We start from the raw sequence: 25970 nt of genomic DNA, 5'->3' as shown, positions 1-25970 counted from the left end.
CCAACAGCCTCTAGGCACTGGCAGACCCCACCTGCCACTGCCAGCAGTTCAACTGACAGTGTGCCCCAACCGACCCTGGCACCAGCCCAACGGGCACCAGCCCAACTGCAGGGCTGCCCTTCCCCTGCACACCCCAGTGCCCCATCTCTCAGCGAGGGCTCATTGCCCACCCTGGCCAGACCCTGGCTGCAGTGCCAAAGGCTGCAGTGCCAAAGGCTGCAGGGCCAAAGGCTGCCCCATCTGAGGCACAGGATGGGCAGGGGCTGCAGCAGGGAATGCTCTCGCAGATCCCCCCACGGCACAAGGGTGTCTGACTGGACAACGCCTCCAGGCTGATGGCACCAACACAGCTGGCACAGGCCTGGCACTCCCAGCCTGGCTTTGATCCTACTCACAGCTGGCACCAGCTGGGTATGCAGCCCCCTGCCCGGTGCAGAACACGGTACCCGAGGGTACCCCCCCGTCCCCACTCTGCCAGGTCCTCCACAGTGCCCTGAACGCCTCTGCCCAGTCAAGCCTGGTGCCCGCAGCAGCTGCAGCACCAAGAGCTGCCCCAGCCTGGAACAGAGCAGAGCTCACTGCCCTGTGCTCTGCACTGAGGCACCCCAGGCAGTGCCCTGGTGCCCAGGGGCAGCTGGTGAGGCACAGGGCTCACACACACCCCCAGCACACCACAGCCTCGGGCTGGGAGGAGCATTAACCCAGGCCAGGGCTGGGCACAGGGCAAGGGCTGACAGTGGCAGGGGCCTCCTGCCCCGCCCGGAGCTGCACAGAGCACAGGAGGCCAAGGGAAGCATGGTGCAAGTATTTATTTGTTGCTGATCTTCAGCACTAGTTTACAAGGCCATGGCAAATTAAAAAAAAAAAAAAAAAGAAAAAAAAGGTTAGAATAAAAAATCCTGCCCACCCGCCCCACTCCTGTGAGGCCTCTGCACTGAACCATCCACATACAAAATAATCTACAAGGAGAAAACTATACAGGAGTATTTACACCTCTGATAAATAGACTAATACTGATCCAGGCGCCTCCAGACCGTGCGTGGGGATGGGGACAGGACAAGACACAGGCAATTGTGAGGCAGAGAGAGAGCTGGGGCCACAGCCAGCCCCCCAGCAGCAGCCATCCCGAGGGCAGGCTCCACCAGGGCACCACGCCACCCTGGCACACGGCCATGGCACAGGGATGTGCTGGGGCAATGCCACCGAGTGCTGCCACATCCGAGCCGCGGCTCCCACAGCTGGGTGAGAGCACATCCCCGCCCTGCGTGGCACCACTGCTCGCCACCAGTCCCTGCCCTTCGTCCCTCCTGTGTCTGGGGACCACTCCAGTGCAGGGGGGGCTGGGAGGGTCCAAGGCAGCAGCGTGGGGACGCCCAGGACAGACCCAGGCCCGCTACAACGAGGGCCAGGAGCTGTATCTCTGCAGGGCTGACACCTGCACCCCAGCACCTGTGGCACCCCAAAACCACCAGCTGCTCACCAACAGCTGCCCGCCCTCCTGCCCAACACCCCAAGAATGTCTGAGCACGGGTGCTGGGGACCCAGTGCCATGAGGTTGCAGGCTTGTTGGGGGTCAGAGGCAGGGAGGGTGCCCGTGGTGCTCAGGCCAGGGCTCCCAGGGGGGTGTGTTCCAACCTGAGCCTCTGAGGACGCTCTCAGGTGATGAGGCAGTGATGGGGGCAGAGTCACTGAGATGCCCATGCCCCTTCCCTCCCCCCACAGTAAGAAATGGCTAAGCTGAAGCTGGGCCCTGGGCCTCAAGGGCCAGCGTGCAGCGTGGCCCCCACCCCACATGCCCCCAGGACAGGGGAGCGCTCGGGCTGGCCTTGCAGGGCCAGTCTGGCTGCTAGTGCCGCTTGGTGGACGAGACCTTCTTCTTCCTGGCAGCCAGCATCTCGTAGAAGGGGTCCCGGCTGATGGCGGCCCTGGCAGGGGAACAAGGGCTGGGTCAGGCCAAGCTGCTGCAGGGATGGGTGCCACCCGCCTGGCCTGGCCCTGGGCAGGCCCCTCTGTATCCCTGGGGAAGCTTTCCTCCCCCATCCCTGCAGGATGCCCTGGGAAGCACAGTCCCCTTTAGGACAGCAGGCAGGTCTGCCCAGTGCCCCCACGCGCTCCTCCAAGCACTCACTTGATGCACTTGATCCACTCCTCCTTCTCCTCGGGCGTGGGGGCAGAGATGCGATACACGGTGTGGTTCCCCTCCACCACGCGCCCATCTGCCTCTGTCTTGCAGGCCTTGATCACCTGGTCCTTGTTGTCAGGGATGTAGAGCTCAAAGCAGTTCTGGGAGGGAGAGAGTGCTCAGACACAGCCCCCATTTCCAAAGGGGAGCCCAGACTGGGAGGGACAAAGCAGAGCCACACGCCTGGCACAGCCACCCCAGCACGGCACAGAGGGACAGACACACCGTGATTGTCACCCCCTGGCCCTGCATGTGCCCCTGTGGTGACCAGCCCCACTTTGATGAAGGCAGTGACCGCTCTGGGGCCCCCTGTCCCTCCTGGGGACATCTCAGCGTGCTGCAACACCTCCCAGCTTCTCCTGCCCAAGCCAAAGCTGCCCCCAAACCCCAGAGGACACTGCCGCGGCACTCACAGGCTTCTTTGAGTCCTCCACCTCGCGGATGCTCAGGTTCTCCAGGGGGATGATGCCACGGGGCTCCTTATCCTGGTGCAGCCAAGCAGATGTTTAGCTGTGGGGTGGGACACCCCCAGCGCAGCCCCTTCCCGGCCCCAGCCCAGCTCACCCTGCAGGGGCCCACTCACCGTTGTGTACTCGAAGTAGTAAAGGCAGTTGTCCGTCAGGATGAACCAGCGCCGCTTCCACGTCTTCACCCTGCCTCCTGGGAGCAGAGAGGGCCAGTCGGGCACAGCCCTGAGAGCAGGGCCGGGCACACATGGCAGCTCGGGCACACGGCAGCTCGGGCACATGGCATCTTGGAGCCAGCCAGGCACACGGAGCCCCAGAGGACACACAGAGCCAAGCAGAGGCAGGCAGCGGTGGGCAGCAGCAGCAGCAGGCAGCGCACACCGCACCCACCCGAGCAGGAAGCGCACGGATGAGGATGGAGGCGAGGGCGGCAGCGCTCCCACCCAAACACACATCAGCACAGCCAGAGGAAACTGTGGCCAGGCAGCTCCCTGGGAGGACACGGGGCTTTCTGTCCGCACTGACCATGGTCCCACTCGTCCTGGACCCCGGGCAAGGCAGACCCAAGGCCATGGCCGAGCTCCACAGCTGCCAGCACAGCGAGAAGCTGCCCTGCTCCCCGCACCTGGCCCAGCTCCCCTCCAGTGCAGCCATGGCAGCAGTGCTGAATGCAGGATGAGCACCCACCCCTGCAGGATCCAGCATGGACACCAGGAGCCACAGTGTACACTGGGGGTCCTGCTCATCTCCTTCCTGGCCAGGAAGGCACTGTGGCCCCTGCTGCCCTGTGCCAGCTGGCAGCCCACCCCTGGCCTGCCCCAGAGCAGTTCTGAGGGTCAGCACCAGTGCTCCCCAACAGCTTGGGGTGCAGGCATTGGAGCAGTTCTGGTGCCTCATGGGTTCTGCTGTGAGCCCTTAGCATAGGGCAGCACGCAGATCCATCCCATCCAGCTCCAGCCACTTGGCACGCCCTAACCACCCGTGCACAGGCTGGGGCCCCTCCCCAGGACACCCCAAACCTGTGCCCATCCCTTGTGTCACCGGAGGCAAGGACCCACTGGCCAGGCTGAGCTGTCTGTGGACATGGTGGTGCATAGCTGGGCGGGTGGCAAGGTGCCACCGCGGCCCTGTCCTCCCCTGGCTGGCAGAGGAGGCCACAGGCCTTGGGGAATGCATGGCATGGGCAGGCTGGCACCCCACGTCCCTGCCTGGAGGTGGAGAGGGGCTGTCCTGCAGCAGGCGAGGTCCCCGGGTGTGTGGGGTTAGCAGCAACAGCAGCAGCAATGAGACTCATCACCAGCAATTAAAAACGCAAAGGAAACGAAGCCCCAGCAGTGTGAGCAGAGCAGGGAAGAGGGGTACGTACCTCCTGGAGTTGGGGGCAAGGAAAGGAAGAGCCAAAATCATGGAAACATATAAATGAGGGAGAAAAGAAAATTAAAAAAAAAAGGAAAAAAATAAAAAGAGGAACCCCAAAGCCCCCCCTTGCCCTGAGGGTCAGTGGGGCCGGGCTGCAGCAGGGAAGCTGTGAGGGGTTGGGCCAGCGGCAGGGCTGTGGGGGCTTGACTGCCCTGGCTCACTGTGGCTCTGTGAGATGGGGCTCCTCGGCTGCTGGGGACAGGGCATGGCTCCCTCCACCCCCTGGCTGAGCAGCAGGGTCCTTCCCTGCCCCCCAAGGCAGTTGGGGTCCACAGCCACTCTCTGTCTCTCCGCGACCCCATCGGTGGTGCCAACCTGAGCCTGGGTGCGCAGGGCCCCTCCAGTCAGGGACAGGACAGCCTGGGCTGTCCTGTATCCCCCACCCCAGGGCAGGGAGCAGGCAGTTCTCGCTGTCCCCTCCCAAGGGCTGGCCACGTACCAGGAGTTCTAACCCCAGGCAGAACCCTGGGGAAACGCCCCAGCGGACCCCGATCCTGCCAACGCCCATTCCCCCACCAAACCCGGGCAGAGGATCCCCCAGAGGTGCCAAGAAGAGAAGCCACAGGAGCCAGGGCGCGGAGGCTCCGGCTGGGAGCAGGGTGCAGCAGGGATGCCATGCATGCTGCCTGCATGTGGAGCCGGGATGCGAGGTGGTAATGCCGTGGGAAGGTGAGGCAGGGCTGGTCTGTGGTATGGAGGGGGACGCACGCAGCCTGGGGCAGCTCGCCGCTTGCTCCCGGGGGCCTGCTCCACATCCTGCTGTGACTCGGTGACCTGAGGGGCTTCGAGGTCTCTGTGCTCTGACACCAGACCCTGGTACCAGCTCTGTGCCCCGGGGCTTGCCCAGCTAGAGGCAGAATCCCCCAGGACACCCACCCAGCCACTCTGCAGGGCCTCATCACTCTCAGTCTGCTCCTGCTGCCCAGCCAGGGGAAGATGGAGGGCTGGATGTACAGCTGCCCTTCCCATGAAAGCTGTGCCTGTCTCTGTAGCCTCCTCATGCTCCGAAGAGCCAGGCCAGCAGGAGAAGTGTGGGAAGCCCAGGGGCATTGCACCCTGGTGACAGCCTGCCCTCCCTTGCTGCTGGCACTCACCGAGCTTCAGGAGCCAGCCCTCCCGGTCGGGGTTGAAGAAGGTGTGGGTGAGGTCATTGCCGTCATCCTCAGGGATTTTGAAGGGCTCATTCTTGATGCTCTCATACAGGTTCTGGTACAATGACATGGAATCAGCTCTGCTTTGCCCTGCAGCCCCGTGCTGGGCCCTGCCCTGGGCCAGCTTTGCAGCCTGGCCTGGCCCTCACCTGGAGCAGCTCCTCAGGCAGGTCCCCCCCGTCATTGATGCCGCGGTTCATGGCGATGAATCGCTCCGCCGTGGGCTTGTCCTTCACGTTGGGATTGTGCAGGCTCGTGTTCAGCATGATGATGGCAAAGGACAGCACATAGCAGGTGTCTGCAGGGGCAGAGGGGAAAGTCAGCTGTGGGGCAGGATGATACCAGGGGCTGGTATCTGTCTGGGACAGGTGCCCACCTGTGGACTGGAAGACACCGGGGTTGCACTGGCAGTACCGCTGGGCAAAGGCCTCCATCATCCGGTCAATCTTCTGTGCCTCCCCTGGCAGCCGGAAGCTCCACAGGAACTGCCTGTGGAGAGCCAGCTGTGCTGCTGCTCTGGGGGCTCCAGGGTCCCCAGCACCCGCCGTGGGCCACGCTCAGCTCACAGCCCCTTACTCACCGCAGGGCCTGCACAAGGTTGAGGTCAGTGAATTCATGCAGCTCCACGAAGGCATGCAGGACTTGGATGTTGAACTCATCCCTGTGGGAACAAAGCCAGAGCACGAGGGATGCATGATCAGCAATCCTGTGACTGCTGAGCGGCTCCACTGTCCCTGCCCTTCTCCAGAGTCTTCTCATGCATGGGGGAAAGCTGCAGTTACCCCCTGCTTGATCCCTGGTCTGGTCTGCACAAATCACCACTTGCAAGAGCCGGCCATGAACCGAATACCCCCAGCACCCCGAGTACCCCCAGTGAGCTGCCCTGCGAGCTCAGAGCTGCAGTGTCCCCTCTCTCAGGTGGCAGGAGCCCACAGCCCCCCCAGGAAACCCGAGCCCAGCGCACCTCTCGCCCAGGTAGTCGCCGATGGCTGTCTTGTTGAGGCCCTCTCCCTTGTACAGGAACTGCGCAATGTCCTCACACGTGTTCTTCAGCAGGTCGTTCTCAATCAGGAACTGGATGCCCTGGAGGGGTGCAAGAGAGGTGCTTGGGGGTCTGTGGCTGCCCCCACCAGCCCCAGCAACCTGGACTGGGAGGTGGCAGAGCCCTGCATACCCCCAGAGCAGGTAACCAGCCCTGCTCCCCATCCCACAGTACCTTCTTGGGATCCATGTTGAACTTCTTCCTGCCCATGGCCACCTGCTTGTTCCTCTGCATGTTTTTCCTGCAAGGCATGAAGCAGCTCTGAGCACCTGGCAGGGCCCCACTGGGGCAGTGCACGGTGGGGAGGGTCAGCCTGGACCGAGGGGACCCAGGCCCCCATGCCAGACCCATAGGGGACAAAGCCAACACACTGCTCCGTGTCTGCCCCACACCATGGCCTGGGGCTGCTCTCAGCCTGCCAGGCCCCAGAACAGAGCAGAGCTGCCACCCCATGTCCTTGGGGGTCCCCTGAGCAGAGGGGGTGCAGGCACAGCACCTGACAGCTCACCCAGATACAGGCAGGCTTGGGCAGGCTGGCTGTGGCAGGGCTCTGGGGAGAGCAGGGGGGCTGGCAGAAGGGGACAGTCCTCATGCCCCGGTGGGTAACTGGGAATGATGCTGGGAGTCAGCTCCCACCGGGCCCCCTGATCCCGACTGGCACCAGCTCAGAATAACAAAGCTCGCCAGTGGCTGCAGCCAGACAGAGGGGCTGGGCCTGGAAAAACAGACCTGGGAGCAGCAGGTCATCCTGGAATCCTGTTCCCAGGAGCTCAGGGCGCCTGGGAAAGCTGCTCACAGCAGCACCCGTGGGCTCAGCTCCCACACAGCCCTCGGGGGCACCATGGGGCTGGACTCACCTCTCCTCCGTGGAGCCCAGGTTCTCGATCTCATTCGTCACTTCTGCTATCTCATCCTTGAGGCGCTGTGGGGAGAGGGGGCACTGAGACAAGGAGGTGCCTCCCCCACCCCACAAACCCTCCAGCCCCCAGCCCTGGAGACAGCCCCACTCCCCCACAGCCCCTCCCTCCCTTCTCCCCCCACCCCAAGCGCTGCCCAGGAGCTGAACAAGCTCAGAGGGCACCGGCAGTGGAGCTGCCTGCCCCCCACTGCTAATCCCTGCCGCACTGCCACGCTCCCAGCATGCAGGAAGGAAGAGATTCAGAGGTTAACAAAATTACCCCTAATCCCTTCAGATCATGCCCAGCATATGGCAGTAATTAGCCTCTGCTGCCTTAATCAGGGACACAACTGACAGTGTCCCAGATGAGCCCCGACCTCACAGGCTCTTGCCAGGGCAGTGGCCTGGCTCAGATACGTGGTCCCTGCCCGTGCCAGGCAGGGGCTGGCGCAGACTGGCACAACTGCACAGCCTGGAGCTCTGCAGGGGACAGGAGAAGGCATGGCTGCTTTGGCAGGGCAGGGACGGCTGGCTGCCACCCGGGACCCCATTCCAGCTGGGACCCTGTCCCCAGAGCGCCCCAGAGGAGGAGCTGTGGGGCAGCAGCACGAGGGGTCCTGGATGGGGCTCCAGGGACCCTGCCAGCCAGGCTGCTGTCCCTCGCCAGGGGAGTGTGTGGGTCCCTGGGTATTGTACCTGTATGTCAGCCAGCAGCTCCTGCTTTCGGCGGCGGATGTTCTCCAGCTCCTGGCACTCCTCTGGCGTCAGGTCACTGGGCACTGAGCACAGACACGACCAGGTCAGCACGTGTGCTCCTGGCAATCAGGCCTGCCAGGCTCTGCTCCCAGCCAGCAGCTGTGGGCCTGGCTGGAGGCAGGAGGAGCTGGGCTGGCGAGCAGTGTCCCCAGCCCCACATAGAGGCCAAGTGGCACCAATGGCATGAAAGGAATTTGAGGGCAAGGGCATCTGCTCCCTCAGACTGTGGCAGCTGCAGAGTGAGAACCAACACAGGCCCCCGCATCACCTCCAGCACTGCTCTGCCAGCCCTGCTGCCCCCCCAGTGCCATTTCCCTCTGCTCTGCTCCAGCCGGGCTGGTGTGGGTGCCCGTTCTGCTTCCCACAGCTGGGCAGCTCTGCTGTGCCCTGCAGCACAGCTCCACACCGACCTGCAGCCTGCAGGCTGCTCTGCTGCACCAGGTCAGCCCCAAACATGAACCAGCTCCTTGCAGCTCCCTCTGCAGTGGATTCATTGTTCTGGGGCAGAACCTGGAGCTGGTGCAGCCTCCAGACAGACCCCACCTGCACACCACGACAGCTACACCTTCCTGTCACCCTGGGGAGCCAGATACCCCCTCTCCAACACCATCGCCCAGGGACACCACATGGTCCCCGTGCTCCAGGAACATTCCTAGTGCTCCTTGGCGTGTGACGTCCTTGCTTTACGGTGACAAGGTTCCCATTCCTGTTCCCTCCAGTCCCCAAGGTCACAGGCTCCCTCAAGAATGCTCCCAGCCCTCCTACTATGCTCCTGTGTCCCACCTGGTTCTGCGCGTTGCACCAAGGTCACCTGCAAGGACACCAAAACACCCTCCCTCCAGTGTTGTCCCCAAGGGAGGTGGCAGCAGGATCTGCCAGCTCAGCTCTTGTGTCACCCCCACCTCCCGCCCTGGGGTGCTGGGAACAGGCGTCTGTAGGGCTGTCCCCATCCTCCCTGCCCCAAGCATGACCCCCTGACCCGTGAGGTCCCGTGTGCCACCACTGCCACCAGCCCAGACTCACCAGTGTCCCCAGCGCAGTCACTGCCCCACGCCAGGGCCCAAAGACCCCGTGTGCCTTTGGACGAGCACTGTCCTCAGCCGTGCATCAATTCTCCCTGCACCGCCTCGGTGGGAGCTCGCCGGGTGACCCTGCACCCTGAATCTCTGAGCTCAGCACTTCCCCGCTCTGCCCTGGCCCTGATCAGCTTCCTCCTTCACAGCCCCCTCCTGTTGCCAAGGCTGAGGCGCCTCGGCTTGCGACACCGGCCCTCAGACACGCCAACACTTCCCAATACTTGCAGTCTCCCATGTCGGGGAGCCTGAGCCAGACAGGCCGGCTGGTGGCACCAGGTTAAAAGTCACCTACGGTACCAGAGCTCTGTGGATGCATCCCAGCACCTCCCGCCCGCCCCATTCTCAGCATTCCCACCGGCACCAGCCCCCACTGCCAGGCCCCCAGGGCGCCCAGCAAGACCAGGCTCGCGGGGGGAGGGATGAGCCGTGTCACACCCGCTCATCAGACACAGAAACCCCCAAACCCTGGCCTCTGCCTGTGCCACAGAACCCTCCTGCCCAGCTGCAGGACCCCCTTGTCCAGCCGCCAGACCCCGAGCCCGTAGGGAAAGCCAAATTCATGCCAGGCCTCAGGCAAGCCCACAGCTCTGCCTCTTCCTGCCCACCTGGGAGAGGACAGGGGTTCCAGCCGGGGTCCCGGCGGCCCCGGGACAGGCGTGGGGCAGAGGAGACGCTGCAGGGCAGCAGGACAGGATGGCAGGGCTGCTCCAGAGCCCCGGAAGGTCCCTCCCCGGCGGAGGCTGAGCACTCGTGACAAGCAGCCCAGCCATGTCAGCAGCAGCCAGAGGAAGAGAAACCCCAGACGAAGGAGATTTCTGGGGAAGGAAGGAGGCATTAACCCTTCCCTGGCTCTGCAGAGCAACTGCGCTGGAGAGCCCCAGCGAGCGTGGCCGCAGGCAGAGCAGTGCCGGGGGACGGGAGGCTGCAACAGACACTGGCAGAGAGATCGCACAGGCACCCACCACACTGCAGGATCCCAGCACAGCCGGGCCTCCCCACCAGCGCAGGATCCTGTACTGGGGCAGCAGGACGTGCCCTTGGGGGCTCACCCTAGAGCAGCAGGATCTGCCCATGGGGCTCGGGGCTCACCCCAGAGCAGCAGGATCTGATCTGTCCATGGGGCTCACCCCAGAGCAGCAGATCTGTCCGTGGGGCTCACTCCAGAGCAGCAAGATCGGATCTGTCCATGGGGCTCGGGGCTCACCCCGGAGCAGCACCCGCAGCCCCTCCGCACCTCACCCAGAGCACAGCCCCGCCGCACAGGGCTTTGCCGGCCTCGCCTCGGTCCCAGCGCCGCCCGCGGGCAGCGGGGCACACACGGGGGCACACCCGGACCATGGGCCGCCCCCGCCCGGCCCCCCGCGCCCCGGCCCCGCTCACCGTGACCCTGTGCCCTCAGCACCATGGTGCCAGAGCCGTCCCCGGCCCCGCCGGCCGTGCCCGAGCTGCCGTGCCGGGTGCGGACACCTGCAGCCGCGGTGCTTCCGCGGTGACTCAGGGCCCCGTACCAATGAGCTCCGCGGCCTCCCGGGCGTCATCCCGGCCTCGCCGGGAGCCGGCACCAGCACCACCCTGTTCCTGCCGCCATGAGCCGCCAGCACCTTAACTCCTGTGCTCCCGGCTGGGTGCGACACGGGCGCCGGAGCTGCTCGCCCTCCCTGGCTCAGGGCCCTGTGCTGGGGTCCCAGCCAGGTAGGCCCCGGCCCAACCCTTCCTTCCTCGGAGCCGGCCAGGACACCCGGCCCGGCACATCTTGAGCACAGCCCCGGGCTCCCCTCCCTTCCCCTCCAGCAGACCCCCGGCCCCGCAGCTGCCCCGTCTCTGCCAGAGCTCCCCACTGCAGGACCAGGCCCTGTGCTGGCCGTGGGACCGCTGGTGCCCGCTGCCCTCCCCAGGCTCAATGGCATCGCCCACAGCGGGCTGGGACAGGAACAGGAACCAGGAGAAGGACCAGGAGCCATGCCAGCCCCCACGGGATGTTGTTCCCCACTGTCTTGCCCCCTTGCTCTGGAGTGTCTGTAAGGACCCCACTGCTCCGTGCAGGACCCCGGTGTGGTGAGTCTGGGTGCCGTGGGGCCGTGCCTGCAGTGGGAGCGACCCCAGCACGTCCCTGTCCCCATCCCTGTCCCCGTCAGTTCCCTGAGAGGCTGCATCAGTTTCGGCTGCCTTGACTCAGCTAATTCCTGCTCAGCAGCAGGAGATGGAGACATGGCACCCAGAATGCCAGCTATGGAGCAAGGGCAGGGTGGGCTTCAGGAGCCTCGGGGTGTGCTTCAGCCCCCTGAGCTACCGCAGCAGCGAGCCCTGCTGCCGGCCCACGCTGTGCCACGCCAGAGGGACAACAGCCCCGGGGTCAGGCAGGCCGCGGGGACGAGCCCAGGGTCTCTGCGTGCTGCTGCGGGTGCCGCCACCCCCACCCCTCGGTGGGGTCCCGTGGGGCCCCCAGAAACATCCTGCTTGTCTCCTCACACCACATCCTGTTTTCACCATGTGCACACCCTGGCTTGCGTCAGCCCCATCCTTCCCCACCGACAGCTGAGGAGCGTCAGGAGGAGGGTTTGGGGACAGGCCCTCCTAGGCTGCTGGACCCTGTGCTCAGCACACTCTCCCGCTTTTGTGCAGCCCTGCCCAACACCCCACTAACCCTGCTTCCCCAACCCAGCGCCCACCAAGGAACCCTGTCCACAGCCGCTACCTCGCTCCCAGTGGCTCAAGGCTCCAACATTCCCACGCACAGACCCCCAGCCTCCAGCATGGCTGGGTGAGCACCAGCTCAGCCATGTCTACAGACACTGTGCATGTGCAAGGAATTCAGCCAGGCAGGCACCTCACCTGCTCCCAGCACAGCTTATGGGGCCAGGCCTCGAGAGCAGCAGAGCCCAGCTCAGCCACAGGGCTGGCCAAGGGGGTCCCACAACTCCCTGCCCACTGCAGAGCTCCCCAGTCCCACAGCTGGGCACGAGCCAGCAGGTCACAGAGGTGGCTGACCTTCAGCACACCCACAGCGTGATAGGAGCTGGGCTTTCCCACACAGACTTCCCTTTGGAGAATGCCACCCTGCCCTCCATAGCCACCAGCACTTGTGATGAGTGCGACTGAGCACTCACACATCCTCTGGGGCAGGGCAGGGGGGATGGGGCAGGACCTGCCATGGCCATCCTGTGCTGCCTGTGACCTCCCAGCCACCACCACTGGCTCCCCAACAACCCTGTCCCACCATGGCACCAGCTCCAGCACAGGGCAATGCCAGGCAAGGGGCCCAGTGCTTGCAGAGGCCCGAGCTGGGGAAGGCCGGCAGAGGAAGGAGGCAGTGAGACGGTGAGGACACTCCGTGCTGCTTTCAGCAGGAGCCATATGGAGCCAGAGCCATATGGAGCCAGAGCCATGGGCCTGCCATGCCTGCTGGGGGATGGGAGCCCCGCGGCACAGAGGGGAGGGGGCACGCAGTGCCTACCTGCCTTGGCAGCCACCGAGGGGCAGAGGAACGCCTGGAAACTGGAGGCGCAGAGCTCGCTGACCGTCCCCATGCCGCGGGGGTCCCACGCAGGATGCCACCAGCTCCGGGAGGGCAAGGCAGGGACGGGCAGAGGTCAGGCAGGAGCGCGCGGAGCCCAGACAGGTGCGCTGGCCGAGCAGTGGGCTCCCCGGTACTGGGCAGGCAGCCAGTGCCGAGGGCAGCTCCCCTACGCCCGGAGCAGGGCAGCCGGAGCAGTCCCGGCTCTGCCTGGAGCCGGCTCTGGCTCTGGCTCTGCCAGGGGAGCTCCAGCCGCAGGAGCCCACGCGCCAGCCCCAGCCAATCCCCGCCGCACCGGCACGCCAGCCCGTGCCACCGCCGGAGCCACAGCGGGCGCCTCAAAGCCACTTGGAGGACGAGGAGTTTGGAAGTTCCCAGCAGCCCCCCTGCCCCCGGCAGCCCCCTTGCCCCCGCGGGGGGCCGGCAGCGGGGTATTTTTAGAGAGGTTTTATCCCTCCGTATTAGAGCATTAAGCATCAGGAGCCGGCGGTCGCATAGCAACGAGCGCCGCATGAAGGAAGGAAGGTGCACCCAGAGAAGCGCGGCGGTGCAGCGTGGGGGTGCCGGCACGGCCCCCGCTCCTGGGGAGCAGGGCCCGAGCCCTGACCCAGCCCCACGGGCTCGGCCAGCCCTGCGTGCCAGCACAAACAGACACTCTGGTCATGCCCCAGAGGTGCTGCCCACTCTGCTGCGGCCCTGGAGCATGAGGGCTCCCGCAGCAAGAACCGGGGGTCGTGCCCTGGGATCCCAGGCTGGGGCACAGCTGTGGAGCTGGGGAAATGCACCACCCTCCCAGCCTCCCAGCCCACAGGCACTGAGCAAACCCAAACCGGACTGACAGCTCCTCTCCTCAAAGCAGGAGCGATCCTGAGCGCAGGGCATGGCCATGAGTAACAAACCCCAGGGCCTGTCAGGGCAGGAGCAGCTCGACAGCTCCGCTCACCCGCCCCTGCATCCACCGGGATCGCTGAGCCAGGAGTAACTCGAGCAGGGCAGGCAGAAGCCCAGACGGGGCGGGCAGTGGGGAAGGGCACCCTGGCAGGCAGGAGCAGTCCCTGATCCCTAACTGCAGAGAGGAGGAGAGTGGAGAAGGGCAGCTGACAGGGCAGCCAGGCCGTCACTGCTGATGTGACTGACCTTCTGCTTTCAACACCACTTCCCCTTTCCCAGGGGCCAGAGCAGTGGTTGCCACATCACCAGGAGGCAAAAGGGCAAGCGAAGGGAGCCGGGGGCATGGGGGAGGCTGAGCTGGGCACGCGCTGTACAAGCTCCTGCCTGGGCCTGGACTGGCATCTGGAGAAACCCCAGTGTGGCACAGGCACGTGGGTGCTGTGGCTGGGATGAGGCAGGGCCAGGTGGCATCTCCCGCACAGAGTGACCTGGATGCCTGGCTGGGTCCTTGCAGCCTGTCCAGGCAAGGTCGGGTGTTTACGAACCATAGATACAGCCCTGACAGGACTGCAAGTGTCACCAGTAGGGCTCATTGTTCTCTGCTCCAAACACCTCAGGAGAGGAACTGCCTCTGCCCAAGTCCCTGGCACTGCTCTCCAAGCCTGGTGCTACCCCAGCACTGTCTCTCTGCCTCTGACCTGGGAGTCCATCCCTGAGCTCTGTGGAAGAGTGGCTCCCCAAGCCACTCTTGACCCCACACTGTGCTGGGGCACCAGCAGCAGCTCCCCCAGCAGTGCTCCCTGGTGCCCAGGGACACACCGTGGTCCCAGCATGGGACATGCCATGGTCCCAGCATGGGACAGCCAAGCCTGCACCAAAGGGGTGCCAGCACCCATTGGCAAAGCAGGATTTTGCAGGCTGGTGGCGAGGAGGGCAGGGATTGCCTGGTTGAGGAGCCCTCAGCCAACCTGCTGCAGAGCTGGCAGCCCACCCTCCTTTGGGGATCCCCCACACCTTGCACAGCCCACCCCGCCCCAGACAGCGAGGGCCCCTGGCACAAGCTGCTTTGCTGGAGGCTGCATCAACCCTGCTTAGAGAAATCCCTTAATCCCCAGGCCAGAGTGAGCTGCAATCCCTTGGGGGCAGCGGGATTACCAGCGCTGCCCAATCCCCCTGTCTCTGGGGCCAGCCTGAGCCGTGCTGGGGCCCAGCTCAGGACACGGTGCCAGAACAGGACTGTGCTCCCACATCCTCTCACCGGTGCTGCAGCTCAGCAAGGCAGGAGCAGCCAGGATGCTTCCCCACGGTCCAGAGGCGTTTGAGCCACGCCACTGCTCTGGTCAGTGCCGCTCTGGGGTGGGCTCGGTCTCGCTGCTGTCCCCACGGGGAGATGCTGGGAAGGGGGTGGGAGTGCAGCCCCACGCCTGGCAGGAGCAGGGGGAGCGCACATCTGTGCCGCCAGCTGCTCGCCCTGGGATTTGCTCTCTGCCGAGGCAGACGGCTGAAGAGGGGCCGTGAGCTGTGGGGCAGACACTGGCGTCAGCACAATCCCACCAGGAACAGACTGCCCGTCGGCTCCCACCACGCTCCAGCCTCGCAGAATGTCCTTGGCTAAACCAGCTCAGCTTAAGGGCTCCGGGGCAGGGGCTGTGCTGCCCCAGCACAGGAACAGCGGGGTGGAGGCGGCTGCGCACTCCCTGCCTTCCCCGCGGCAGGATGAGCGGCACATTTCTAATGCCGAGAGATGACCCGGGATGTCTTCCAGGTGATTCCGGGAAGCACCAGACGCTGCTGGCAGAACCACTCCCCACAGCGCTCTCCTGCTAATGGGCTGTGTCTGACAACACCCGAGCCAGGCCGCAGCCGCCGGCACCTCCTTATCTCACACAGCGAAGTCCTCGCAGGCCAGCACTGTCACTTCTGGGGTGGAACAGCAGCTCCTAATCGGCCGTGTCGCACAGCTGGGCAGGAAACCGGCCGCGAACCAGCACTGCCGGCAGTGGCACTGGACTGGCACCGGCTGCTCCCAGGAAGAACGGGCACCAGCACGGCTCCAGCACCGGGGCCATGTCCCAGACCTCACCCAGGCTCCAGTGTCCCCTTAGCAAAGGCCCTGCCCGAGGAACACCACCTGCCGTCACACGGGCAGCGGCCCGGGAGAGACCGGGCACAGGCAGGGCGTCCCTGCCCAGTCCCGGTCCTCGGCACCGGGAGGAAGGAACGCTCTGCGGGCACGGAGGGCGGAATGCACGGGCCTGAGAGCGGAGACCCTGCAACCACTGAGCCACCGGGGCCCTCCCGGGAGCGGCTCCGGGCACGCCGGGAGCTCCCGAACCGGGGATGTGACATTCAGCAGGCGCCATCGCGGCCAACCCGCCCCGAGCTCTGCGGGGCCTGGCTCGGCAGTGCCGGGGGAGCACCGGGGCAAAGTGCGAGCGGCGGACGGAAGGCGTGCGGGCAGTACCGGAGCTCCGCGGGCCCGGGAGGGCGGCCCGGCGGCGCGCCCGCCCCCCGCGCTACCGGCGGGCACCAGGTGCCAGTTCCGCCCGGCGCTTCCTCCGCCGCCGCCCGCACGATGCCGCCAAGGCCGCTCTGTCACTTGCGGGCGCAGGTCCCGCCGCCAGCGCCGAATCCCCGCCCGTCCCGGAGCCACCGCCCCCGGTCCTGCACCTGGGAGCGGCCCGGCCCAAGCGCGCCCCGCCCGAGAGAGGCGCCGCCGCCCAGCGGGGACCACGGACTGCCCCAGCACCTCGCCCCGGGCCAGGTGGGTGTCCCAGAGCCCCCCGCCCGCCCCCGGCCCGCACTGACCGCAGCCGCCGCCCTCCTCCTCCTCCATCCCGCCGCCGCCGCTCCGGCCCCGCCCGCGTGACGAGCGCGCCGCAGCCGCCACGGCCGGCACCACGTGACCCCGGAGGGGCGGAGCCTGGCAGGCCCCGCCCTCTGCCGCCCGTCCCGGTGACCCCTCCCGTCCCGGTGATTCCCCCACATCCCGGTGACCCCTCCCGTCCCGGTGATTCCCCCACCCATCCCGGTGTTTCTCCCCTCCCCGTCCCGGTGATTCCCTCCCGTCCTAGTGACCCCACCCGGTCCCGGTGATTCCCTCATCCCGGCGACCCCCACCCATCCCGGTGATTCTCCCCCATCCCGGTGCCCCCTCCCGCCGCTCGCCCCTCGCGATCGCAGCCGACCACGGCCGAGTGACAAAAGACCAGGATTTATTCAGTTCCATCCTTCAGTTCCCGCAGCGCCGACGGCAGCACTCCGGCCCCGCAGGGATCCATCTCCCGGTGCCCCCGCGCCAGCGCGGGCCGGGCCGACACGGGCCGGGGGAGGCTCTCCATGCAGCTGGTGCAGGGATGGGGCATTATGGAGTGAGGGCCGGTGACGGCGGCAAAGGGGAGGCACAGCAGCACGGAGCAGCAGGGACCGGCTTGAGGCACTTGCCAGGAGCCCCCGCAGGCGCGGGCTGGGGCAGGAGGGGAACAGGCACGGAGAGGATGATGAGGAGCCCGGCCGAGGCAGGCTGGAGGCGAGGCAGTGTGGGCAGGCTCCTGTGCAGCTGGAAAGCAGCTCCCCGAAAGAGAAGGCACGAGCCCAGGGCTGCGGCTCTATTCCCTCCCCTCTCAGCGCCACTGCCAGCTCCCAGGACAGCGCTGCCCTCGGTCCCTGATCCGGGACTGCTCCTGAGCAGTGGGGATGCAGATCTCAACCTGCGAGGAAAGAGCAGAGTCAGCCCCCAGCAGGCTGCCACCCCCAGCCCCAGGCTCTCTGTGCCCCCTCATGGCTCACTCACCCGAGAGCCGGTGGCCCAGGCTGGCCATCTTGGCAGGATGCGACATCAACCAGAAGTTGCGCTTGTTCTGCAACTTCTGGAACGGATTTGAGTCTCTCCTTCTCTCCTGCTTAATCTTCTTCATTTTCTTTACCTGTGCAGAGGTAGGAGAGCGCTCAGGTCAGCACGCAGAGGCTCCAGCCTCCTCCACCTGCCCCAGGCCAGCACACACCTTTCCTTTGTCGAACTCCTGGTCCCACTCGTCGATGACGGTCTTGCTTTGGGCCAGGGCTGATGACCGAATGGCATCCTGGCTCACGGCCGAAATCTCACCCTGCCACGTCAACACTGCAGAGCAGTGAAGTCAGCAGAGGACCAGGCTGTGCCCCGCTGCCCCAGGCCCTGCCCCGGGGCTGGAGCCCCTCGCTGCCCACCCTGTGCCAGCCCCGTGCCCGGCTGCACCTGCCCGCCTGCACTGGCTGGGGGGGCTCAGGCCCTGCAGAGCTGGGGGGCTCTGCCCCCACCCAGGGCTCAGGGCAGGGGGCCTGCACGGCTGTTCGCCCACCAGGTGAGCCAGGATTACCTTGTTTGCCGTAAGCCTTGTCCAAGGAGTTCTGGAGCAGCTTGTCCACCACGCTGGACTCGCGGCCCTCAGGGGCTGTGCCTGCCCAGCTGCTGGCCACAGGGCTTGGGGCAGCCAGGGAGGGTCTCTCATCCCCAGCCTGGCTGCTACTGGGACGTGCTGCCACTGCAGAGAGAGGCAGGGTGAGGGTGAGCCAGGGGGAGCAAGGGCAGCTGCCGTGTCCCTCCCTCCCCAAAGTGATCCCATCCCAGCAAACACCATTTGGACAGACAGGTCCTCATGGCTGAGGGTGTCTGGGCACACAAGTGCCTGTCCTGGGGGTCCATCAAGGGGCCCGTCCCCACCTCCTCCTCCAGGGCACAGGCACTGCCAGGCAGCTGTGGGACCAGCAACACTGGGGATGGCACAGCACTGCTCCAAGGGGGCTCCTGGGCAGACCAGCCGCTGGTTTGGCCCTGCCAGGCACCAGACGGGGCACAGGGTCACACCTGGGGTGGGGGCAGTGGTGGCGGGGATGGTGCTGGCAGCCAGGCTGCTGAGGCTTTCCATCCTCTTGCGCTTGCGGTGCTTGTGCTCTCCAGCCTCCACTGTGCTCTGATGCGTCCCACAGGGCTCTGGCTCAGCTGTCCTGGAGCTGGGGAAGGCAGCAGGGTCAGCCCACACCAGCCAGACCAGGGCAGGAGAGTCTGAGCTGCCCACAGAGCAACAGGGCACAGAGACACCTGAGGTGAACCCACCCACAGGGACCAGGTGGTCAGCTGGATGCAGGTGCATCCCACCTGCACAAAGGTGAGAAGCCCTGACTCAGGAGCCTGACCTCAGGCTCTCACACGTCCCTCGTCCCTCACCTGTCTGAAGACAGCACTCCAGAGCTGCACTCTTCTGTCTTCTTCAAAGGGCTGTCTTTGCTCCTGTTCTTCCTTTTCTTCTTCTTCTTCCTCTTGAGGGGTGAGGCTGGCTCCATGCCCAGGCCAGTACTGGGTTCTGGCACAGGTTGCTTAGGCCCACTCTTCATGTCCTGACAGGCCAGACCATGGCAGAGACCCCTGTGTGCCCCCTCCTTCCCCATGACAGACACCAAGTCCCCTGGAGCGGCAATTTTCTTCTTGGGGGGCCTGGAGTCTTTATCAGTGGAGTCCTTCTGAGAGGCAGTGCCCTCCTTCTTGGGGAGCCTGGACTCTTTGTCCTCGCAGTCCTCGGGAGAAACAATCCTCTCCTTCTTGGGAGGGCTGGAGACTTCACCCCCGTCCTTCACAGCCTCAGCACAGGGGCTCTGGTCTGTGCTACGATGTTTCCTCTTCCTTCGCCTCCTTCTGAAGGAACCCTCTGGCTGCTCCTGGCCAGCCCCCGTGTCCCTGCTGCCAGAAAGGAGGAGGTGTGAGGGGTGGGCAGTGGAACCAGGGGTCAGCAGCGAGGCTGGGTGCTGAGCAGGCAGGGTGAGCACAAAGCTGAAGGCTGACTTTTCAGGATTGGGAAGGTCAAGAGCAGATGAGGACAGGCTGAAGGACAGGAAAAGAGGCTGATCCAAAAGCCTGGAAGCCCCTCTCTTCCTCCCTCCCCTGAGGTGCAGGGGCACAACACCCAACTGCTGCCATATTGCCCACAAGATGGGAATGAGATGCTGCTCTGCGAGCACTCGCAGGTCCCACGGCACACTGGGAAGGACTGGGTGCTGCTGCAGCACATGCTGGTGCTGAAGGCTACGAGGGACACCCAGAGCAAGATCGAGACCAGGCTGGTGCCTCCCGATCCCATGGGACACTAGTACGGGGTTGGGGCCTGCAAAGCTCCCTCCCTCTGTGTGTCAGCTCTTCTCAGAGCTGGAGCACGCCCTGCCAGCCCTGGGAACAGAGAAGCTGCTGCCAGGCCACACAGATGGAGCCCCCGCAGCCTTCCTGCCATGCGGGAGCTGGCAGCAATGGCACTGCTTACCTGGACTGGCCCAGAGGCCCGGGACTGGAGTCAGGATGGGTGCCTGAGGGCTGGGGCTGTGCTGGGTGCTCACTCACGCTCACCTTCTGAGAGGCTTTGCCCTGCAGTTATTGACACAAATAAAAACTTGGCCGTCTAACACCAGGGTTTCCATGAGCCAAGAGAAAAAGGGGAGCACAGAAAAAGGGAAGGAGAACAGACACAGACAGGGGCAGGCAGGTGGGGGGTGGGAGAATCAGAAGTGTGTTCAGTTAGAAGAACAAAGGAAAAAAGGAAAGAGAGAAATTAAAAGACCTGGAACCCCTGGCATCCTCCTGAGCCCACTCACTGCCTGTGGAGGAGGCTCCCCCACACCCTCCTCTGTGCCATCACCCCGTGCCACTGACCCTGGGACAGGTGACACCAAGAGGGTGCCAATGCCCCCTTTCCTGCAGGGACTGGCACAGCCATCCCTCTGTGCCAGGCACGGGGGCAGGAGCCATCCCCTGCATCACTCAGAGATGTGGACAAGAGCCAGGCCTGACCCAGAGAGGGGGAGCAGCCACCACAGCCTGGGTTGGAGCTGGGGGCTCTCCCCACCCACCCACCCCTGTCAGCAGGAGCCCTACACAACCTGCTCAGGAGGCACAGGGTGTCAGCTGGAGTCCCTGGGCAGAAGCTCAGACTCACCTGTTTGGCTGAGAGCTCTGGTTTCCTGGCCAGCAGTGCTGCCGTGGTGCTGCCCCACTGCAGGGCAGTGCTGCCCACTGGGGAGGGCTTCACAGGGGCTGCCCCAGAGCTTCTGGAGACAGCCAGGTCAGAGTCTTTGGGGACAGCCGGCTTGGTGCCAGGGCCAGCAGGGAGGGGGGAGCCACAGTTCCTTCCCTGAGAGGGGCAGAAGCTGCTGGAACTGCTCCTGGCCCCGTGGCTCTCCTTGGCCAGCTGCCCTACTGTGCTGCCCCAGGAATTCTTCTTCAGGGTCCTGGCCATGGCCCCGCAGGCGCTGGGCTCCTGGCTGGACTTCAGCAGCTGGGATGAGGTAGGTGCCTTCTCACTGCCCGAGCCCTGTGGGGGCAGCCCTGCTGTGGCCCTGCACATGGTGCTGGTGGCATGGAAGCCTGCTCTGGGCATGCCAGGTGTCGGCGGCTTCTTGGGCCTCTGGCCTGTGTCACAGCCCAGCACAGTGGCCTCGTGGGTGCCTTTGTGGGGCAGTTTGGATAATGGGGTCTGAAAGGGAAGCTTTGACGGAGCAACTCCGTTTGTCAGCTTTGACCCCATCCCGGGAGAGCTACGGGCGACAGGGACTCCAACATCACCTGGGGCTGGCAGCCCCTTCCCCAGCAGCTTGTCTTGTTTCTAGACACAGAGAAAGAGACAAGTTCAGTGAGGAGAGCCACAGACACAGTGATACACCCTCCCCATGCCCAGCCAGGATCCCTGGTTCAGCAGGATCAGGATCTGCCCTGCACAACATCCTCCCATTCATCCACCCCCAGCCTGGCTGCAGCCCCAGGGCCCGAGGAGCAGCAGGATCAGGATCAAGATCAATCCTGCACAACATCCTCCTGGTCATCCACCCCAGCCTGGCTGCAGCCCCAGGGAGCAGCAGGATCAGGATCTGCCCTGCACAACACGCTCCCACTCACCCACCCCAGCCTGGCTGCAGCCCCAGGGCCCAGGGAGCAGCAGCTCCTGGGAGCACCAACCTTCAGGACTCACCGGGCCCATGGGTGGCACACACAGGGTCCCGTTAATGGCAGGTTTCTTCACTGGTTTGGAGTCACTGGCAGTGCAGCTGGGTGGGCTGAAGGCAGCCGTGGCCACGGGCCCTGCTGAGCTCTTCCTGGGGCTGCCCAGCCTGGGGAAGGCAAAGCACATCAGCCCTGGGGACGTGGCTAAGCAGCACACACGAGGAAGGGGAGGCTGGAGGAGGTGAGGTGCTACAGCAAACCATGGCAAGGGGCTGGACCCCTCCCTGCCACCCCCACCCTGGGCAGCACACACACACACAGAGGGGCCTTGGGGCTGCTTGGTCAGGGTAGGGAGCCATGAGGCACAGGGTGCTCTCTCACCTCAGGTAGAACAGCACGTAGGCCTGCTGGTTGAGAACCACCTTGATGTTGCTGGGGTGCACCTCGTGGTCGTTCATTCGATACCACTGCCCATTGCTGGCCTGTGGAAGAGAACATGGAGCGTGGTCAGGCTGTGTCTGAGGAGAATGGGGTCAGGCTCTACCCAGGGAACCACCTGGCCTGCAGAGCCGCAGGAACAGCACCCACCATCACAGCTCCTCTCCCCAGAACCCACAGATGGCCCAGGGGCAGGCCAGGGAGCTCTGTCAGGGCAGACCTTCATGTTTCCCACAGTGGAGCACAGTCCGTGCCCCATGTGCAGTGCTCCACACCACCCGCCCTGCCAAGCAAGCTCCTTTCTGCACCCTGAAGGGACCCACAAGCACCTCCCAGGCCCCAGCCCAGACAGGGTGCCAAGGGAGCATCCTGGGCTCACCTTCACGTAGCAGAAGTAGTGCCCAGCGTTGCAGCTGTAGCCAGAGTGCACCAGCACTGCATAGAGCCCATACGTGATGGGATCGCCCTTGGGCTCCGACATGTACGGCCGGATGTCCAAGATCTCAGGGTACCCCACGTCCTGTGCAAAGAAGATGTCTCAGGAGCTGCCATGGCTTTCTTGCCAGAGCACGAGCAGCTCTGCTGTGCTATGAGCCCATCTCTTGAGGGAGGGGACCTGCCCTCCCCAGGCAGAGGCTGTGGCGAGGAAGATGCCAGGATGAACCAACTTCCCCCACTGGCAGCAGGACTGCACGAGGACCACCTCCCACCCTGCTCAGGGGCAGGACCTCGGGCCAGGACACAGCCCTGGTTGTGGATCACTGAGCTCTCACCTTGGTGATTTTCCTTCCACCTGAAGGGCCGCAGCTGCCAAAGCGTTTCAGTGAGATGGTGAGAACGTTGGAGGCTCGGTGGATGGTGAAACGTTTGCTGGCTGGCACTTTCTTCCTGCACCTGCCCAGGAAATCTCAGGCTATTCAAGCTGTTCCAACATACACATGGCTGCCTGCCCTGGCCACACAGCAATGGAAAACCCAATGGGAATGGTGCTGCTGGCACCAGGCACTGCTCCAGACACCTCCCCACGGCCATGCCTTTGAAGACAAGGCAGCTGAGGGGCAGCAGGCTTTATCCCAGGCCCTGCACCTCGTGGTTTAGCCAGGCAGCAGGCACAGCAGCCCTCCCACAGCTCACCCATGGACCCCAGCAGCCCAGACTCACATGCTGCACCTGTAGGCGTTGTCCCCACCCAGCTGCTCTGGCTTCACAAACAGCTCCAAGGCCCGCACGATGTTTGCGGCTCGCTGCAAGGACAGGGCGGGGGTCAGGGCACCTGGGGCCTGCCCACAGCACAGCCCCGCTCCCTGCAGAGGCACGGGCACCAGGAGAGAGCACACAGCACAGGGAGCAGGCTGCCCCAGAGCCCTGAGCCTGGCACGGTGTGGTGGCTGCTCTGCCCCAGAGCACTGCCAGCCTGCACAGAGGAGTCACGGCTCACGTTCAGGCAACAGGCACTGCCCTGTGAGACAGGGAAGGAGGAGCAACAGCAGGGGCTGCTGCCCTCCTGCCAGCAGGTCAAGGAGCCTCAGAGCAGGAACAGCCCCCTCAAGAGCACAGAGCCCCATCCCCAACCCTGCAGCAGTACCTCGACCTCCAGGGTCACATCCAGGTAAGGGTCATAGGTATCCGAGACAGTCTTGCATTCCAAGCATTTCACTGCAAAGGAAGAGCCATGGGCACACCCTGGCACACCCCAGCATGGCACACACAGCTGCAGTGTCCCCCCAGCCCAGGCATGGGCTCTGGGAAAGCAGGTGATGCCAGACCACTGGGAACAGCTCCTTGTGCTGAGGGCAGTGAGCTGGGGACCCACAGCTTGGGCCCCACAGGCAGTGGCTTCTCCCATTGCCACAGCAGGGATAGTGACCCACAGGTGCTGCAGGACTGACTGACTGCAGCTCTGGGTAAGTTAAACATGTGAGCCGTGCTCCCAAAGGGTTTCACTGCCCAGGCCCAGCCCAGGCTGCTGGTACTCACCACGGGAGCGCAGGTAACCGCCGAAGATCTGGTGAACAAGAGTTGTGGCCTGGGTCTGGCGATCCAGCCTGCAGAGAGACAGCAGCACAGATCCCACATTGCAGCAGCGAGCCCTGCTGGACCCCTCAGGACAGCCCCTCTCTGTTCTGGCCAGTGACTGGGCTGTGGGAAGTCACAGCCCCTGCCACACTGCTCTCCCTGTGTCCCAGCTGAGGGGTGACACCAGGCTCCAGCACACACCTTCCTCCTGGCTGGAGCTCAGAGCAGAGGCAGAGCTTCCCAGGACAAAGGGCCTGGGGGAAGCTGCCCTTCTGCAGCCACAGGGCTGGGGCTGAGCTAGCAAGTAGGCCTGTATCCCTCAGCAAGTGGGATTTGATCCCAGCCTGTAGCAGCCTTGGGATTTGGGGGCAGGACTGCAGCTATGCTGAGGTGGAGGAGTCAGCAGAAGGTGAACAACAGCCTAGAGCCCTGTCCCTGAGGGGCAGAGCTGGACCCCACACCCGAGGCCCCTGGAGCCAGAACCTCCCCACAATAAGGCTGACCTGGGGCACATGTTCACTCCACAGTCCACTCCCGTGAGTGCAGGGGACCAGCAAGGGAACAGCAAAGAGCAGTGATGGGCCAGCAGGCCCCACATACTTGGTGTAGCCATTCAGGCAGGCCTTCTGCATGGCATCGATGGTGTAGCGCAGGAACTCGTGTGCATCCTCCTGCCTGCCGAAGCGCAGGTTATGGGAAATCTCTGCAAGAGAGGGAGCGCTCAGCACGTGCTGCAGCAGATGCCATCCCTCCCTGCCTTCCCTGGGGCAAGGGCTCTGGGCTCTGAGTCCCCTCAACCCAAACCAGACACCAGACTCATGTCACAGAGGAAGCCCCTGGCAGCCCAGGAAGTCTTCAGTCACTCCAAGGCTCCATGAGCCATCTCAGTGGAGCTGTTTGCCGAAACGTGCCCCAGTCCCAACAGTTCTGCTCCCACATTTGTCACAGGGGGTCAGCCCTCCTTACTCTTGAGGTCTCGGATGATGGAGAGTGGCTTTATTGCATTGCCGCTGTTGGCAAAAGCCTGAATCGTGTGGTTCTGCATAGTGCACATCATGCAGAAGCTTCCGTGGGCACCTGGAGCAGGAGAGATGACACGACGTTGGGGACAAACCTGGGAGAGATGGAGGCAGGACAGGGATCTCTGGTCCAATACAGCGAAGCCATGCTCAGCTTTCCCTATGAGCTTGATGCCACAGCAGATGAGGACCAGCTCACACCATCCCAACTGGCACGGCCCATATCAGGAGATGGGGACCACTCTGTCCCATCCCAACTGGCACAGCCCATCCCAGAAGCAGCCAGGGCAGCTCCCCAGATGAGACAGCGTTCACATTGAGAGAAAACAGGACCCAGGTATGCACTGCACCAGCCCACAGCTCGGCCCTGAGGGGCACATCCCGCTGGCAGTGCTATGGATGGGGCTGCAAGGCCTGTGTGTTCCTGTAGTGACAGCTCACAGCAGCGCCTGCCACGCTGCTCTTCTGCACTCCCCACAGTCAGGAGCTACTCGGGACCCCCCAGCTGAGCCCCCAAGAAGCCATCAGGCCCCATTGGGCCCATCTCAGTCCTGGCTACACCCAGCAGAGACAAAGATGCCAAGCTTGGGAACACTGCTGTGGCCAGGAAAAGGGAGTAGGACTCAGGAACAACCTCTTGACAGAGAAACAGGCAGAAAGGAGCAGGGCAGGGAAGGTGCATTCTGATATCTGCACTCCCTCACAGAGCCAAGCACAGAGCGCTGAGACAAGCACTGTGAACAGCACAGGCAGGCACTGATCGTCCCTCCTAGCCCCTGCACCGGGGTCCCCACTCACAGGTGCGCCCGTGCTCCCGGGACAGCAGGTAGTTGGTCAGCGGCGGCGTGTAGGTCAGGCACTGCAGCGCCGAGTTCAGGAAGCAGGTGTTCCCCAGGTTGCTCAGCCCGGCGCCCACTCGGTGGACCCGCTCCCACTTCATGGAGAGGCTGTGGGCCGGGAAGAGCACCTTCTGCGGCGGGGGGATGCCGTCCCCCGCGGGCCGCGGCGGGGCATGGCCGTGTCCTGCGGGGAGCAGACAGAGTCAGCCGGGGCAGGAGCGCGGGAGGGTCCCTTCAGCCTCTGCACTCACCCGGGGGGTCCTGCGGCCGCTCCGCAAGGCCGCCGGTGACGCCGAGGGGGCGGC

General features: G+C 64.5%; 2 protein-coding genes across 4 annotated transcripts; both read right to left on the bottom strand.

Annotated features, from left to right (window-relative positions):
- Positions 1-848: 848 nt before the first annotated feature.
- On the bottom strand, positions 849-16247 carry CYTH1 (cytohesin 1). Of its 3 annotated transcripts, none has more exons than XM_058817054.1 (13): positions 16205-16247; positions 7856-7938; positions 7119-7183; positions 6436-6502; positions 6184-6302; positions 5800-5880; positions 5596-5708; positions 5369-5517; positions 5162-5274; positions 2766-2844; positions 2596-2667; positions 2129-2283; positions 849-1925 (listed from the first exon to the last, which is right to left on the bottom strand). In XM_058817054.1, exons 1-13 carry the CDS (start codon positions 16230-16232, stop codon positions 1847-1849), a joined length of 1203 nt encoding a protein of 400 aa, XP_058673037.1. In that variant the 5' UTR covers positions 16233-16247; the 3' UTR covers positions 849-1846. The 3 variants fall into 3 exon arrangements, with proteins under 3 accessions (XP_058673037.1, XP_058673036.1, XP_058673038.1); XM_058817053.1 differs by lacking the exon at positions 16205-16247 and adding an exon at positions 12446-12674 and having other exon boundaries at positions 2766-2842; positions 5163-5274; XM_058817055.1 differs by lacking the exon at positions 16205-16247 and adding an exon at positions 8939-9049.
- Positions 16248-16734: 487 nt separating this feature from the next.
- Positions 16735-25844, bottom strand: USP36 (ubiquitin specific peptidase 36). The gene is made up of 18 exons (XM_058817236.1): positions 25625-25844; positions 24774-24884; positions 24408-24510; positions 23769-23836; positions 23377-23447; positions 22953-23035; positions 22565-22685; positions 22171-22311; positions 21735-21835; positions 21382-21520; positions 20353-21018; positions 19684-19784; positions 18600-19109; positions 18240-18385; positions 17752-17916; positions 17401-17516; positions 17190-17322; positions 16735-17106 (listed from the first exon to the last, which is right to left on the bottom strand). The coding sequence occupies exons 1-18, from the start codon at positions 25764-25766 to the stop codon at positions 17102-17104; spliced, it is 2922 nt and encodes a 973-aa protein (XP_058673219.1). The 5' UTR covers positions 25767-25844; the 3' UTR covers positions 16735-17101.
- Between the last annotated feature and the right edge of the window lie 126 nt (positions 25845-25970).

The sequence above is a fragment of the Ammospiza caudacuta genome, chromosome 19 (assembly GCF_027887145.1).
Source record: "Ammospiza caudacuta isolate bAmmCau1 chromosome 19, bAmmCau1.pri, whole genome shotgun sequence".
Classification (NCBI taxonomy): domain Eukaryota; kingdom Metazoa; phylum Chordata; class Aves; order Passeriformes; family Passerellidae; genus Ammospiza; species Ammospiza caudacuta.
Note: the sequence above shows the minus strand (reverse complement) of the source record. Positions and strands in the feature narration are given on the sequence as shown.